Source organism: Diabrotica undecimpunctata, chromosome 7, assembly GCF_040954645.1.
Source record: "Diabrotica undecimpunctata isolate CICGRU chromosome 7, icDiaUnde3, whole genome shotgun sequence".
In the NCBI taxonomy this organism is placed as follows: Eukaryota; Metazoa; Arthropoda; class Insecta; order Coleoptera; family Chrysomelidae; genus Diabrotica; species Diabrotica undecimpunctata.
In genome coordinates this window covers 21,646,450-21,665,339 of record NC_092809.1, presented here as the reverse complement: position 1 = coordinate 21,665,339, position 18,890 = coordinate 21,646,450, and the positions used below count along the sequence as shown (strand labels likewise).

At 32.8% G+C, this 18,890-nt stretch overlaps 1 protein-coding gene across 1 annotated transcript in view; it reads left to right on the top strand.

Moving 5' to 3' along the window:
• LOC140446308 (uncharacterized) overlaps nt 1–18,890 on the top strand; it is a 391,171-nt gene that overhangs the window by 114,621 nt on the left and 257,660 nt on the right. The window contains exon 2 of the mRNA XM_072538846.1: nt 6,232–6,359. Within this exon, the coding sequence (XP_072394947.1) occupies nt 6,324–6,359 (36 nt within the window). The 5' untranslated portion in view covers nt 6,232–6,323. The remainder of the gene's footprint in view (nt 1–6,231; nt 6,360–18,890) is intronic.

Here is an 18,890-nt window from a genome sequence, read left to right as displayed (position 1 = left end):
ACAAATTAGTACTGAAACTGTTCGCTAGCTACTTAGGGAATACAACTTAACACCTAGGATTGCCGCCCTAGGTCCTCTATTAACTGCAGACCATCGAAGCGGGAGACTACATTTTGCCAGAGAACACGCTAATTGGTTAGAGGCTGGCTGGGAACGAGTGCTATTTACTGATGAATCCCGATGTTGTTTGTACAATAACGACAGACGTGTTCGTGTGTTGCGACGACCCAACGAACGATATGCTCAGTGTAACTTCTCACATCACATTTTTTGGTGGAGGATCCGTTATGGTGTGGGGTGGTATTTCTTTGACCGCACATACGGACTTAGTGGTCATACAAAATGGAACTGTTACAGCTGAAAGGTACATATTGGAGTTTCTGGAGCAACATGTATTACCATTCGCTTCTTATATCGGTGAAAATTTCTTACTAATGCAAGATAATGCGAGACCTCACGCTTCACAGATCGTCAGAAATTATCTAGAAGAAGTAGAAATTAACACTATGGAATGGCCAGCACATAATCCGGATTTAAATCCGATTGAAAATCTCTGGAATATCCTTGGTAGGCGATTGAGAGCGACACCGATCCAACCAAACAACTTACAGGAAGTGGGAGAGAGACTGATCCAGATTTGGAGAGAACTAGACCAAAATGAAATATGGCAATTAATTTTAAGTATGGGCCAACGATGTGTGGCTGTTATATGTAGTAGAGGTGAAAAACACTCGTTATTAAGACTTTTTTCATATTTTAGTTTACTTTTCTTATCATTATTTTTTTAGAATTTTCCGTTTTATTTTGTTTTCTCCCGTACTTCAACATTTTCTGATGATTAGACAAATTGTTATAGTTACTAATAAAATGTAGAATAAATCTGCTGAAGTTTTATTTTTTATTCTTTGCCTGTTTACAAATAAAATTGATTTATTGAAGTGGTGCGTTAATTTCTTGGAGAAGTGTATATATATATATATATATATATATATATATATATATATATATATATATATATATATATATAACCACCCTTTCTGTCTTCAATGAATACAATCCCCACTTGCAGTTCACATGCGAGATGGAGGTAAATAACACCATTCCGTTCCTTGACATGTTAATTGTACGAGGTGTTGACATCATTCTAAGAACCAAATGGTTTAGAAAGAACGTTGCTAGCAATCGCTTCCTTAATTATTATTCCTTTCATCCTAAAAGATTCAAACACAACCTCGTACAGGGGTTAGCCTTAAGGACTCACAAGTTGTCACATCCTTTATAAAGAAGGGAATCCACTCAATTATTGATAGGCATCAAAAATTGTAAAACAGTTGGAAATCTCTTTTCACGAATCAAAACACCTTTAGATATTTGGGAGAAATCAAATGTAGTACATATATAACATTCCATGCAAAGACTGTCATTTGAAGTATATTGGCCAAACAAAAAGAACCCTCAAAGGGCGGGTTATATCTCACAAAAGTGATATCAGGTGCAACAAGAACTCTTGTGCTCTCAGTACCTACTTTATCTCTCTTAACCACCAAATCGACTTTGAGAATATTAAATCTCTAGGAACTGAGAACAGCAAATAGAGAGAGTGACAAAATATAAATATCTGGGAGCTTACATCAACACAGAATTAGATCCAGACCAAGAGATCCGGGTACGAATAGAAATGGCAAGGGCAGCGTTCTTAAAATTCAAACAATTGTTCTGTGACAAAAATCTGAATACTGCGCTGAGACTGAGGTTTGTTGAATGTTACGTCTGGTCGCAACTATTGTACGGGGTAGAAACATGGACACTAAAAGCGCAAATAGTTAAAAAGATTGAAGCCTTGGAACTTCGGATATACCGGAGAATGTTAAGAATTCCATGGACTGCTAGGGTCACCAATGAGGAAGTGCTGAGAAGGATGGGTCGAGACAAAAAATTGTTGAGAACGATAAAAGTACGCAAGACTGCATACCTTGGACACATACTAAGAAATAATAAATATAGTCTTCTGCAGGTCATCATGCAGGGTAGAGTCGATGGCAAAAAGGGAATAGGTAGAAAGAGGAAGTCATGGCTGCGAAATATTCGAGACTGGACAAACATGACTGTAGATGAATTATTCCACGTTGCAAAAGACAGAGAAGCTTTTAAAAATGTGGTCGCCAACCTCCGTTAATGGGGACGGCATAGGAAGAAGAAGAAGGAACTGAGAATAATTTCTATATGAGATCCTTCCTAGAAATGTGTCACATATTAAGGGAAAAAAACTCCATGAACAGACGTACTGACATCGATAATCTCAGCATCATTTATCACTCCTTGCTATTGAATAATCCTTAAAATCCTTCTAGTTAAATTTTATATTTCATTAACTTAACTTATGCATACCCAAATCCGATCAATACATGGTCTAAATTTGCGGTTTTTGTCCACTATGTAAAAAGTAGCTACCATCGGTTCTACTTTGATACTTAATCCCTATATTCATTTCAACTAGAACTTCAGCAATTTTCACACTTTGCATTCGATGAAAAATCTTTTCCAAAAGGAATCTCATGGCGAGTTAAATAAATTCATATCACAATTCATTTCATTAACATTCACTAATTCTAAGTTCCCCAACACAATCTCGTGGTCAATGGTCATCGGTACCTTATATTTCCACCCTTCCGTTTTAATCAGATTTATATAAAAAATTTGACTTTTCTGTTCTGTCCAGCTTGAACGAGTATTTTTGTTATCTAGTTGATTTTTCGTACAAAGTCTGATTTCCATAGATAGAAAGCCACATTATTTTTTGTTTTTCTTTTCGTAATAGTTGAGCTCTTTCTGTCAAAAATAGTTGTTTTTTTTAATTGCTTTGGTGTCTACAACAATAAAGTTAACTTTCCATGTTTTTTTTTATAAAGAATTTTTTATTTTTTAAAATTGTTTACTAAGCTCTAATTAAAACAAGTTACTTTTTCTCCTGGCTTCATGTTTCGATATATTGTACATCAGCGATAGAATAGAAGTATTGTATTATATTGTTTTCTTGTTAACATACTGTGACATTTTTGAGACTTTTTAAAGTTTGTATAAATTTAAGAAAACTCTGAACGTGTTTTTTACTGTAATTTTATTGTAGTTATTAAATGTATTTTCTAACCTATGCATTTGACATTGTTCGACATCTTTTTATGACTTTATAATCATTAGAACTGAAAAAGTGCAGAAATACTGCACGAAACGTTTTCTATTAAAAGATTAAAATAGTTTTTTCATGAGAATAGCAACCACGTATCATCAGTAGGATGCTGGCAAAGCATAAATAAAAACTAACTTGGCAAAGAATCACAACAAAGAAATGTAACCAAGTTGTGACAATAATAACAACTTGAAAGATATGGATACGTGAGAAAAAAAGAGATAAATAATCCATCATCAGGAAAGGTAATGATCATTACATTGGTCATCCAATATGTAGCTTCTTCGAATTTATAATAATTTTTGAACTGTTTGTCCTTTGTCTCGTGTTGTGTAAATGTATCAGTTAATGTTTATGGCATTCAACATATTGTTGGATAGCCTAATTTTGACGAAATGCCCCTGAAGATGCTCTAGGAGCGAAAGTACTTGGGCAAGATTTAATTAATAAAACTGTGCTCGATATCTGCCTTTTATTTGATTAAAAACAAAGTATATATAGTAGTTCCGTGACTATCGCCTCAGCGTCATACAGTAGAAAAAGTAACACAACGCCAGTATAGAAGCTTTGCTTCAATAACTGATAATGGGCAGATGACCCCAAAAATATGACAAGCCCGAGTTGGATGAGTAAGAAACTGAAACCAGAGAAGAGTAGAAGAAATTAGGTGTATGTAGCTTATGTCAAGTTACAATTTAATAATTACTGTCCATTTACCTAGTCATAATATGCGAAATAAGTGATATTCCTGTCAAATTTCTAGTTTTTCGTAGCACAATTTAAACCTTGTGGAATCTGTCATTAGCACGGCTAATATAATGTTAAACCATGGTTCTAAGACGGCTTTGGATTTTTCTTTCTAAAATGTCACACTATTTGTTCACTTTTTACATAATATATTACTCAAGTCTACTTTCAGATTAGAAATTCCCTCACTCTGATTCCTTAATTATAAATATGTTTTTTGACGATCTAAAAATTTTCAGAACATATTTTCCGACCTCACTTGACTCTTTGTAACATGCACACGCTTAGACAAAATATAATCATTTGCATACTTAAATGTCAAGTAGATTTGTTAAAAGTAGGTTTTCGTTATTTGATGCATCAAAGTTAAAAAACTTGATAAAAAAAATACCATATAACTTGCAGAACCTACTTCGATTGGATTGGAATAAACTGCATGTTACGCTGGTTAAGAACTTTTCTTAAAGTGAAAAATAACGAGTCTTTGATTTCGTCAAACTATAATTCTAGTTATCTACATGACGGATTCAGTCAGACTCTCTTGAAATGAAAAATGTAAAATAACGAGACTGATTGTTGAATATTTACTTTACAACTCCACTTGACAAGATACAAAAAGAGACAGACTATTATTAATTATGAGTTCTATAGGCTAAATTGTTTAATTTTTCGAAAATCATCTAGTCGTAACTTGCATATATCGTGTCTTTCCATTAAGATGTGTCGAATATTTTTGGTTCTTTTTACAACGAAATCATTTATTATGAATTTCTTTTTGTAGAGTTTCTCGACTTCCAGTAACCCATTTTTTATACAAACTTTGTATGTAGTAGTCTTTTAACTGTCGGAAGGATTCTTTCTTCAAGATGGACGTTTATAATAGACTAACGTAATAAGTACTGGGCTACCATTTCCTATTTGTCAACTTTCCTTAATTATCCTTTGAACTAATTTTAAGTTCACGCTTGCAATAGTAATGATAATAGTTTATAAAGAAAAGTATTCTTCTTCTTCTTCCTTCTTGTATGTAGGTATTAAAGCCTGTTTCTTCTTCAATATTAGCCTCCTGAATTCTTCTGCCAATACTTCTTCGTCCATTTGGTGACTTATCTCGTGATATTCGTATTATCCTATCCTCTGCTATTCTACTAATGTGTTCATTCCACTCCTTCTCCGTTTTGTCACCTACCCAGTTATGTCTTTTATATTGCATGCTTTTCTTATGTTTTCGCTTCTCTTCCTATCCAACAGACTTTTCCCTGATATTCGTCGGAGTATTTTTATCTCCGGTATTTCTATTAATTGTCTCGTTTTAGATGTGTCAGGTCTTGTCTCCGCCGTGTATGTTAATATAAGTCTAATTGCTGCTTTATAGATTCTTGTTTTTGTGTCTTGTCTTAGGTGTCTGTTCTTCCAGATTGTGTCATTAAGAGATCCCGCCATTTTACTTGCTTTTAAGCTTTGTTGTCGTACTTCTTTTTCAACATCTCTGTAACTAGTTATATCTATTCCCAGATATCTAAATCTTGCTAAATGTTATTATTTTCCCATCAATTTCGATTTAACATCGTAGTGGGTATTTAGATGTTGTCATACATTTGGTTTTTTCTGCTGATATTATCATATTGTATTTCTTGGCTGTTGTATTGAAGATATGTGTTAATCTTTGGAGCTCGTCTTCTGTCTCGGCGATTAATGCGGCGTCGTCTGCATAACATAATATTTGGATTTCTCTTTTCCTCATTCTGTAACCATGACCTTTACGTACTGCTTGTATTATTTCGTCCATTATTATATTAAAGAGAAGTGGGCTTAACGAGTCACCTTGTTTGACTTCGCTTTATAGTAGTACCTATATACTGTGTTAGTTTTATCCATACCATTTATCTTTGCCTGTATTCGGTTATGCAAGTCGATGTTTTCGATGGTTTGTATAATATTATATGTAGGACGTCTTCGACTTGGAACTAAGAAAATTATAAATTCTTTACATTTGGCAACACTGCAGTGAATTATGAGTTAGGAGCTCGATCTCTTGCGCTTGACGGTCAGAGAAAAAATGAATTATGTAATAACATAAAATTTGGTCAACGGGCAACAAGCTACTTCTCGCTTGTTGTACTGTATGTGAATCAGAAAGGTAATGCTACTATAACGATAATATATTTTTATAATTTTAATTGAAAACTGTTACTATTGTAACATTCGATTAGATCTGAATTGACACTATTTTATTTAATGCATGCAGATATATCGATGTTAGTATTTAATGAACTAATTTATACTTTTGATTTCAGATATATAATGGAGTATCTCCGAAAAAAATACCGACGTGTCAAAACTGCAGAACTGTTAAATTTTGTGAATAGAAACTAGACAATCCACCAAAATGTTCCCTTCAAATTTTATGAATGTTATGAAAAAGGTAAGTAATAATTTTCTTTATAGAATCCAATAATAATAACCTTTTCACTAGACGTTTCGAAGAAAAAAAAATAGTGTGGCTTATAGCTGACAATGAATAGCTTTCCATAATTCAACTATAATCGGATAATCAATCTTTTTTTTTTTGTAAAATTATTTATTTAATTATATACGTAAATTTAAAGTGGGATAGTTCCTGGGATTTGGCTGTATACCAAAGAAGTTAAAAAACTTTTAAATCGAAGTAAAAATTTCTGTTAAAATTGATGTCCTCTCTGATGTCTTCTTCAGGGCTTCCGAGGTCTCAGTCTCCCGAGCCCCCAGACACTACTACACTCACTAGTCACTGAACTACAGTAGTATATATATATACATATATATAATGTAACATATAATATTTTATATTGTTATATGTATTAACATTCATTTTTAACCCTTAAATACTCCAGACAAAACCACAAGACCATAAGACTTTCGTAATTATACTGACGACGTAATGGTTATTCGACTGGCCAAGTTTGAACTAGTTTGGTATTCTCGAATATTATGTAATTATTTGTATATTCCCTAATGGCTCAGGATCAAATTCTCATCTTGTAAAGTTTAGAGGCTTTATTATGCCAGCTACAGATTTATCGACCACTAAATGTAGTTCTAAGAATCTCTTAACTTAAATTCATACTAAAATTGGTATCTAATATGATCACATACATCTGGGTGCAATAAAACATTCTCGAGTTTAATGATTACAGGGTTATTATTAAGTAACCATAAATAAAATATATTTCTGTAATTAAAACTCAATAATTGTGTTTTCAAATTAGAGTTACGACAAAAATCGAATAATATAAGGACTAAAAAGAGCATACTGTTAGTCTAAAGCAAGATTGCTGCTATATAAGAACGACAAAGATGGTTACTAAAGACATTCTCTACATTTGTTTAAAATCCAAATTGTTAAGTCGAAACAAATGATTAATAGCCCAGTCTGGTTATGCAAAAATCATCGATTTCAAGGCAAAATTTTTCGCAGATATTTGAAGCGTTTAAGACATAGGTGGGGGTTACTAGATGACGAATTTTTTTTTTTCCTAAGTTAATGGCACTGGTAAAGCCAAAAGGCCAGTCAAGAGATGACGAATAGATGAAAAGGTACTCGTGTTTTTACCTTGCGTTTTTTTTTAACAATAATTTATGGTCACAATTTGATTTTTTGTCTATAAGTTTTTTCCCTTATATTTTAAATAAACAATATTTACATCATTTTTTTTTTATATCAAGAATTTCTTTATTTTACCGTTTTTTTAATTAAATTGATAAATAATTTACGGAGATATTTGCAAAAAATCAGTTTTTTTGCACTAATTTAAAAATTTTATTAATTTTTTTATTAACACAATAAAATGTTATTAATACATTTGAACATCGAGGAATTACCTTCTTTTAAATTTGTGTGAAATTTCCCCCCGATCGGTCAAATAGTTTAAAAGTTATTTAATTTATTTATTCCTGAGGCTAATTATTTACACTATTGAACTTGCCCTATGAATGATGCTAGACACATTTTCAAATTCCATAGGATTCTTTAAGAATCTTAAACTATCTCAGATTCTTAAACTATCTTAGAAGTTAAATGCATATTGCGTTTTCATCGAAATTATTTACACAAATTAACAAATCAGTTGTTATCAACAGGTCCTCGAAGACACTTTGTCTTAGGACCAAGTAACCGATGTAGAGCCATACGTTGCCATATTTCCATATTTCCAACATAATTCCAACGGTAACTTAGACATCTTAATTTTTAATAGTATATAATGTAACATATTTGTAAATTTATATCATTTAAAGGGTTTTTACCCATATATTTTAGTGGCTCATAGCATGTGCACTTTGTTACACTGATGATGGAATTTACATTCCAAAAACGTTCTGTATTTGTGATATAGCCCGTTTGGGTATTTTATTTATACCTTTTACTAAAAATTTTGAAATAATTTTTTTTTTGTGATACATGGTATACAGCCAGCCACAGGAATATAGTTTCCTAGTGGATTTTAAAACCATACCAATACATTGCTTCTAAATGGCCCCTCTAGGTTTTGATAAATATGTCTAATAGTTATTTGTATTATGTATATTTTCATGTAAAGTTAGTAATTTACAGACTTTTCTCCATTTGTGTCATCCTCTAAATAACATAAGGGTTCAACAATATCTTTTTTTATGTTATTTATAAATAAATATTACTGATAATATCTTTTCAACGTTAAAGAAGTTTATTACTTAGTGATTGACAGTAATCTTATCAGAAATACTTTTTTCTTTCAAATTCAATTACGATGTTATATGCACCAGAAATACGTATAGCCTTAAAACAGCTCCAGAATATAAATCATTCCTTCTTTAAAACTTTTTAATACCGTGTGGCATTTATCATAAAGCTGGAATAATGCTGCATACTCTTAAACTGAAAGATACTAAAATTTACTGCTTTGTTAAACATAAAAACTACTAGTTTTAACAACGTTGAAGTAATATTTGAAATGTTATGATAAAAACTACGGGGGAACGAGTTGGATAAAGGCAAGAAAATGTAAACGAAAACAATTAGAACTAGTAAATATTTTCTAAAAAAATCTGTCGAAAACAACAGAAACTTAACAGATATAGGAAGAAAAAAAAAATAGACCGCATAAAACCATATTAATACGAAATAATAAAACACTAAGCAAATTCGTTGAACGTCATTCACAGAAAATACTATTAGTGCAGTCGCGATGGAATTTGACCTTGCATGACGAACTATTTCAAATTTTATTATTTTAACATTTATGGGGGTCAATAGTAGTATAAATTCGAAATCGTATCTGAATTCCTCCATTGCGTTAAACGTCATCTTTTATTTAAAGAAGAACCGTTTTTGCTCAATATCTTTGCCATTTTCAACTTTTGGACAAAAATGGTAATAACTGAAATTTTTACAAATGTGATTTCCTACAATTTTCTGTGTACAATTTTTTTGTAATTATAGTTGTACAAACAAACATGACGAGAATTATATTTTATAAAATTTTGATCTTAATTTTTTGCTAAAATCAATATTTAAGGTCTTAGGTTTGTTCCTGTTTATCGCTTGCAGCTGATGACATTACCGTCTAGGGTTCGTTAATCGCTTGTGTCTCGCTTTCCTACAATTTCTTAAAGAGAAATTGTAGGAAATCGCAACTGCAACAATTTCAGTCCTCACCATTTGGTCAAAAAGTTGAAAGTGGCCAAGATATTTCTTCTTCTTCTTATGCCATCCCCATTAACGAAGGTTGTCGACCACATTTTTAAAAGCTTCTCTGTCTTTTGCAACGTGGAATAATTCGTCTACAGTCATGTTTGTCCACCGAGGTATTTAATAAAAACAATTTCTATAAAACTAGTCCCTACAAGGTCTTACACTCGCGCCTTTACTGGATAGGTGCGTCCGACCTCAAATATTGATTTTAGCAAAAAATTAAAGCGATCAAATTTGTATAAAATATACTTCTCTTCATTTTTGATTATATAAAATTATGTCGTGAAGATAATAATAAACCAGATAATTCAATAATAATTATACTTCCTCCCTTACACCATTTTCCCCTTAACCCGGATAATATTGAATGCACGAAATAATTAAAAAAAAATCTAGGAATTCGCATTTACAACAATTTCAAGCTGTACCATTTTTATCGAAAAGCTAAAAATGGTGGAGATTAAACGGCGGAATTCACTCATTTCCATGCAGGTATCTCGCCATGCAGGGTTGTACCTTTTTTCATCTAACCAGACTGGACGATAGATTAAGTTTACTAGTGAACCACACAAAGTATAAATAGTATGTCTAGAATTTATTCCTTACCTTTAAATATCCCCGTCTAGTAAACAAATTTATTTTGATTGAACGTACGTGCGTGGCTAAAAAATAAAAACGGGTGTGGCAGTCCAGTGGGACTGCCGGTAGAAGTTAAACTTATATACACGCATTTGCCGTTACAAATTTATTTGTGAGTCAATCTGCACAATCATTACATATGTAATGCTATAGGTAAGACATAGCAGAAAGAGAAACAGAATTAATAACAACTTACTAACAATTAATAAACAACATTTGACCTGTAATAGGAGTATAGTAAATGAAAGATTGAATCAATATTTTGATGAAAATGTATATTTTTATTTTCATATATGTATGAAAGGAGTGGAATGCAAAATTTTTTTTTCCACATACTACATGCAGTAAAATTCATTGTTTATTTTGTTATTAATATAAAAATACAATACAATACACTGCAACATAATTCAATATGATAATACAATATAAATTAAAATGCAATATTCATAAGTATTTAAAAATGACAATAATATACATAACTTTTCTACTTACGCATGTCTTCCATGTAATAATATTAATAAAAAAGTCCTCCCCGACTGGGAATCGAACTCCGGTCTCTCGCGTGACAGGCGGGGATACTGACTACTACCGAGGACATGACACAAACGTATTTCAAAATTCACAGTTCTGGGCATCGAGTTAAAATCTATGGAGAGGGCATCACGTGACTAAAAACGACCTCACTTCGGCCATATTGTTTTGACACTTTTGACAGATCGTATATGTTTATTTACGTTTGTTGTTTTTCGAATATTTTTAGTTTTTTAATACTTTTATAGAAACTGTAATAATATATTGTGATAGTGCATAATAATAGTTTCTTATTTTCAACTTATTTGCAGTGGCAGAAGCAATGTTAATAAAAAATCTTCAGGAATAGCGTTCTACAGGTTAGTATACAAAAATGTAAACAAAGTAATGGCCCGTACTTCAGAGAATAAATTAATAGTATTTGACTGTATTAATTTATCTTTATGTATAATATATCGTGTTTTTAGTGTTTACCGCGGGATAAATAAATCATAGTTTATTAAAAATGTATTGCACTTTGTAGATTATGATTAAATCTTCTGAATAACTAGTCATATTTTTATAGTAGTTTTAATATTATTGAGTCCGGCCATGATCCCACCGCCATATTGGTATCACCGTTAGCCACGCCTACCTACGCTGTTTTTAATACACACGTTAATATGCTCATAGCTTCTCCATATATTCTAACTCGATGTTTCTGGGTCATACAGTGATTTATTGCATGATACTATGACTAACAAGATAGGATCTTCCCGTAGCACAAAATCGGTCGTGTTCGCGCATGTCGTCATTGGAGAGTAGAATTTGAATTCTTGTTAAAGTTAAATGGGATTTGTATGCATTCTGTGATGAAATTATTCAATTAGCCAAATTATAATATTAAATAAAGGTTTAATAATTACAATAATCGTACACAAAAGGAAATCTCCAAATTATTTATTAAAGATTATTTATTGATACATACAAAAAACTGACATTACGAACGTGCAACTCTCCAATTATGTCACGACTTATGCGCAATATCTTATCTTCTTAGTCATAGTATCATGATTTATTGAGATTATTATTTTGAAATACAACAGACTAATATAATTATGAACATTTAATAAATAATGCAAACCAGATAACATAAATAATAATATTAATAAATATTTTTAATATAAGCTCGCTCCTCTGCCCTTATTTGTAATATAATAATAATAATAATAATAATATATAGCGCGCATATAGAAGTATAACTTAAAAAAAATAATATTAAACCTTAATTGGTAAGTTAAAAAAATATTACACAAACGGTAAGATACGGTCTGTCAGACCACAATATTTATAAAGTTCTGCAAACGAAATTATACAAGAAATGTTTAGCTAACAATATGGCTAGTGTATCTAATACGAGTTTTTATTAAAGAATGTATGTAGAGTTTTCTCCTTGAATTATAACTCACGAGCTTACGATTTGCATTGTTAGTTTTGTCAATTTAACAAACTAAGGACTCTGTTATAACAACGCTAATGTCATCGCGTTAGGCCTCGGCCCAACTTTACAATGGCACTGCCATGGAGTAAATTATATGAACGATATTGCCGTCAGTGAGTCTGCGTTATCCTAACGGCAAGCGTTACTAGCGTAGCAGCTCTCGTTAGTAGCGCGCATTTCAGGCGTTGCACATAGCGCTAACAACGCATACGTATAAGGACCCTTATACACGAGCGCTAATGTCGTCGCAGAGTAAATTATACGAAAGTGCCATTGCTCCGTTGGGCTCACGTTAACGTGGCGCTGCTAAGGCCCTATTCACATGAGGGTGGTAGACGCCGCGTTGAGCGCTCGTTAGAAAAAAGTGGTACCGTACACATGACAGCGCTTAGCGGCGCGGTTTGATAGCTTATTCGACAGCCAGTTCAGATATGAAACAATTATTATGCTGAAACATTTTAATACTGTTAAAATATTAAATAAACTGCTTATATTTACCTAATAATTTCTTCTCTTCTAGTCTATTGCTATTGCCTTATATTCCTATTTTCACTAGCAAATATGTTTACCAGCCCTTGCGAGGCAGATTTTCTTAAAACTCTGCTCTTGCATTCATTATATTGTCTCAAATACATCTCTTTTTTTTTGGAATTCATTAATGAACAATTTCCTATCAAAATTTTCAACTTTTTTTTAAAATTATTTTAGACATATCACTTTTCAATACGGCACAGCGATGTCAATACGGCAAAAGAGCGAACATGTGTACGATCATATGCCTCCCCTAGTTACTAGAAGCGTGCTGCAAACGCGGCGTTTGAAGTACAGTCCTCTCTCTATAACGATATGCTAGGGACCGGGAATTTTCATCGTTATAAGGAGAGATTGTTATACAGAGAGAGACAAAATTCGGTACTGTAATATTAATAATACTGAAACGAATGTAAATGAATTAACATTGTATTCAACATAGATTTATTAACGAATAATATAAGCAATACAGTATAAACAATACCTGTACAATTAAAACATGTGTACTGTACAATAAAAAAAAAAATAATATGCTACTGTAAAATATATTTAGCCTACATTACCAAAAAAATCTGTCACCTTGATCTGTCTTCTTTTCCGTTTCCTCAGAACTGACGTGACCTTGTCCTGAAGACGCATCGAATCTTCCACAGCACTTATATCGTCTTCCTGGTGGATGACGAATCGATGCAGTACTTTTGCCGCATCCAATGTCTGCTGAGGGGTCGGAGCTGGTTCTGGCTCTGCTTCCACTTCCGAGTCACTGTTTTCTTCTTCTTCTACTCGAACTGCTTGCAGGATGTCCTCGTCAGAAAGAACAGATGTTGTAGCTACATTTTTATCAACTTCTTCAAAATCTGTTAGCTCTTCCGGTCCGTAGGTGATAGTAAGTTCAAACTGTCTGGCTCAAACATCTAATGGCAGGTCATCTTCATCATCAGTCAATCCTTGATCTTCCAGCCATCCTGCGTGTTTGAAGGAATGTTTTATTGTATTGCTCGTCACCTCGTCCCAGGATTTACCAATCATTAGGATGGCGTTAAGAATGTTTGGTTTAAGATCTCTATTATTCTCAACCAATTCCATCACAAGTCTTCTGCTGTAATGGCTTTTCAAACTCTTGATGAAGCTTTGGTCCATGGACTGAAGGACACTCGTTGTGTTTGCTGGCAGAAAACAAAGTTCGATGTTTTGAAGGTCGCACAATACAGGATGAGCAGGACAATTGTCTACAAGCAAAAGAATTTTTTCCGATATCCCACTTTGCTATCGCTTCTTCAAAAATTTCCGAGGTCATCCACGCACTCTTGTTTACTTTATAGGACACCGGTAGATTTTTATGTTTTTAAAGCAACGCGGGTTTTTCGACTTCCCTATCACTAACCATTTTCGCTTCACCGAACCTGTCATGTTAGCGGCCACTAAAACTGTAATGCGTTCCTTAGAGAGCTTTTCACCAACGCACTTTTCCAATTTAAATTTTAAAGTTCTGTTTGGTGTCATTTTAAAAAACAATCCAGTCTCATCCGCATTGAAAATGTCGTCTAAACGCCACACGTTTTCTAGCCAATCATCCGTTACGTTTTTGTTAACAACGCGAGCCTCTCCGCTGATTTGCCCGTAGTTGATCTTGTACCGCAGCTTCCACTTGCTCAGCCAACCCTCAGATGCCTTAAAATTCGGAATTCCAAGTTCAGTTGTAAAAAACTCAGCTTTTGTCCTGACCACAGGCCCAGAAAGTGGAATATAGTTCATGCGCTGCTGCTGGAACCACTGAAGCATAGCGCGATCTAAATCTTCGTGCTGAGGTTTCCGCAACTTCTTCCTGCTACCGCCCTTCATCTCCGCTTTAAGCCACTTTTTTCTGTCCTTCCATATCGTAGCCACAGTTGACTGAGACAGCCCCGTCCGGCGAACAACATCCGATTGCTTTTCACCTTTCGTTATTACTCGAGTTATCGATAACTTTTCCTCCACCGAGAGCACTAAACGCTTTTTCGAAAACATGTCGACTGTTGACACACTAAGACACAACTCAAACTGGAAATGAAAAGTCGTCAATAGATGACAACATCTGTGTGATAACAGTTAGGTACGTTTGTCATCAACTATTGAACGCTAAAAAGTTATCGCTATATAGAGAGAACGATATCGGTATAGAGAAAGAATTAATACATTGTTCTTATGACGAACCAACCAACGTTTACTATTTTCATCGTTATAGAGGAATTATCGTTATATAGGGAATAGTTATAGAGAGAGACTACTGTTTAGTCTACGAACGCCACGTTTTAACGACGATGGTTCTAAACGTGAGCTTGCATGTGAACGATACCATTTGTTCCTTGGGACTTAAATGTTATGAATGGGGTTGTGCAAACGCAGCGTCTAACGCTTTCATGGGTAGAGTTATCAACACACAACATCATAGGATCCCAAAGTTTATCTTTGCATAATTCTTTTTACACGATTATAGACGGCGTACAAGCCGACGAAGAGATGATGTCTACCTATCTATATTATATTTTAGTGACTTTTCTAAAATTTGTCCATGTGCTTGTATTTGGTGTATAATTAACTTTCCGGCGGTGAATCTGCATTGGTAATGTCCATATATCCTTTAAAAAGAGATAAAGTCTAAAAAAAAACACTGCCAAATATCTTGCATGTATGTAGATACTGAAACAGTAATACCTCCACTTGTTTTTGCAATCAAGTTTTTGCACTTCTCTGATATCAGTTTGTTCTGCCATATAAATACGATTCGTTTATGGATTTCTTGAGTTTGTATAATGTAAAATTTCACTGTTAATATCTCTACTTTTTATTCTTTGTTGTTTACTTGATGTAAATATATATCTTAAAACCATTTCTTTCCTAATCTCGCTCCGTATTTTCGAACTACAAATAAAAGTTTAAAGCCAAAACTTAATGTTTCTCTTGGTGTAAATCTTAAATCAAAACATAATCCCATTAAACCGTGCGAATTCTAAAATCTTAAAGACGACTGCGGACGCTTTTCTGGCGCAGTCTTATCTCGAGGCGATTTTAGGTTAATACTAAACTTTAGGCTCCTCATTCCTGATACTTCGCATCTCTATCCAGTTTATGACTTCTAAAAATTTGTAAAACATTGAACACAGCAACCGAGATCGAGGGATTAATAGCCAAGTGTCATTGGCGTAGCTAGTTTTTTGTGGGTTTTATGGTTTACACAAAATTAACTAATATTATATCTGACTAACGTTGTCACAATAAAAGAATCGATTAAATTTGCTTAATTTATTTGTTATCCATATATTCTCTCTAAATATTAATTTCCTTTAAGTTAATTGTATTGTAATTTGTTTTTTTATCGTACTTATTGTAAACATCGAACGACCGGGTAACATTATATATACCTCTGAAAGTTGAGAGTCAATGTAGAACAATAAAACTCACAACTTTCTTTAGAAGCCAATTGTTGTGCCTCATCAGCTCAGTGTCTCAGGTGTGAGGACGTCTTATCTTAGAATTAAATCTAAAAAATAAGTTGGACTGGGACAAATAAACTAAAATATTAACCAATCATATGTCTTGTAAATGAATAGAATATAAAATTGAAATTTTAATATTACATTTAAAAAAACAGAACAAATCTTGGCAACAGCTTTACCAAAAGTTTAAAATGATACTATGGAAAATATTTTTGTCTAAGTAATTGGACAAGATTGTAGAATGTGTAGATGTTGGTTTCATATGGTGCTGAATCTAGATAATTGCATGTATGTATCTTCAGTTGGCGATTGCGTTATGAATAGCAGCTGCAGTTGTTATTGTATGGTCCACCATGTGCTGTGGAAAGTCCTTAATGAGGCTCAGGAAGTTCCACCCATGTTATTTTGAAATGTCCCTCCAAAAGGTTGACAAGAAAAAAATAATAAGACCAATAAACTAAAATAATAAACCTTGTATTAGTAACATCATACCTTTTTAAATACTTTCTTGTCATATGAAGATTAAAAATAATTACACATTTTAAGACAATGTTAACTATAAAGTAGCAAATTCGCAAGGATTTAATGAATATGATTATTATTAAACAAATTAGCTAAATTACATTAAAAATTATAACTGCATATGGGAATAATAGGGGAGAATGAGGCAAAATGGTCCCTGTAACATTTTTTTAGGCTAGAAATAACAAAAAACGAAATAATTAAGTATGGTTTAATCAGACAATGAGTGGGGTATAGCAGAACATATTTCTTTGAAAACATCATATCATAGTATACAGTTAAAAAAAATATATCATTATCTTTAAAGAAGCTCTAAATGGGTCGTTTTACACCATAGTTAGGAGAAAATGACCCCGTCTATGAGAAAAAATGACCCCTATATTTTTCATAAAGCAAAAGTAATTTTTACACTTTTATTAACAAAAATCGCAAATATACAACTGCAGTTAATCCAAACCTCCTTCGTCTGTGATTTACTGTTGTTTTTTTCTAAAGACATTTGTGCTTATAGCGTTTCTATCTATTTGTAAAGTTGACTTGGCTATTTTTTGTTCTGCTTTTATAACAAGTTAAATTGATGTGGAGGTGAAAACAGTTGATCCTTGCGAAGGTCTTGAATTCCTTGCCTGAGGAGGTACCTGAGGTAGTGGAACCCGCCGAACTGTTTCCAAAAACGCTGATATTAAGATTGTTTATTTGCTTCCAATTTCTCTCTCTCATATGATAAAGATATAATATGAATTTTTATTTTTCTTATTGGTAAGGTACTTGGAAGCGAATAAATATTTCTTCATGGTAATTGAGTTCTTTATTCATGGATGGAATCAACGGTTATATTTTCCAATATATTTCGATAGGGATGGTTTAAATCTCCTATCTTGGAATATGTTCGGATTAAAAGAACAGATACCTGTTTTCTCATTTCCACTGAGTCCGTTGTCAAGTGCTCTGCGATACGATTTTCTCAACAAGCTACCTATACTATACAGACTTTTCTAGGGTTTGTTTTAAGCCATATAATAAGTTCTTCAATAAAATACGAGGTGAAAATAATAATACATTCAATGGCTGCACCTCTTGGGTGCACTGTGATGTAAAGACAGCATGATAATGCCATTTTCTCTACAGTATTCTATATATTCGACACACTTGTGGCTTTAATGAGCATCAAGCGATAATAAGACCTTATTTTTAACTGAGCACTGTGCAGGTGTCAGATTTCATGTATCCAAATTCGTTGTAAAGAGAAAGTGTTCCATATGGGGCACCTTGAAATAATAATTTATTTCTTCGTTTGCAAAGAAATATTATTACTGCAGGAATGAATTTACCCAAAGCCTTTACACAGAGAACAATGGTGACATTTTGTTCCTTTCTCATCCATATTATATTCTCAGGATTTATGATATTTTTATTGAAGTTATACTTCTATACGATTGACGTTGGACATTTGTAAGGGAGTGAATCGGCAAAATCATTACATATATCAGATATAGGTAAGAGAAAGACAGAAGATATATTTTCTCTCTCTTTCTCTCTCGAGGATGTATGACTGAGAACTGTCAATTTTGAAATACATTACTTTTATGTCTAATTGGCAAATTGTTTGCGTGTTTTGTTCATACGCTGGCATATGTGAGTTCGAATCCCAATACGAATTTCCTTTTGTATTTTTGAAACATTGAAAAACCCCATGTCAATCTTATTAAATATATGTAGTATACGCAAAAATGCGAAATTTTAAAATAAAATGAAAATTTACAACGTAATCCGAGTTGTTGGTTTTTTATTTTTATCTTTCACAAACTTTTTTTGAAGCTATACTTCTATACGCGCGTTTGACGTTGAAAACTTGTACGGGAGTGAATTAACAAAATCATTACATATGTAAGATATAGGTAAGAGAGAGACAGAAGATATATTTTCTCTCTCTTTCTCTCTCGAGAATAAAAATGTTTCTTTTGTAAATATATTTAATATTTATTAATATTATTATTTTTTTATTAATATTATTAGCATGGTAAATTAAACATATGCGAAAGTAAGTTATGTATATTGTCATTTTTA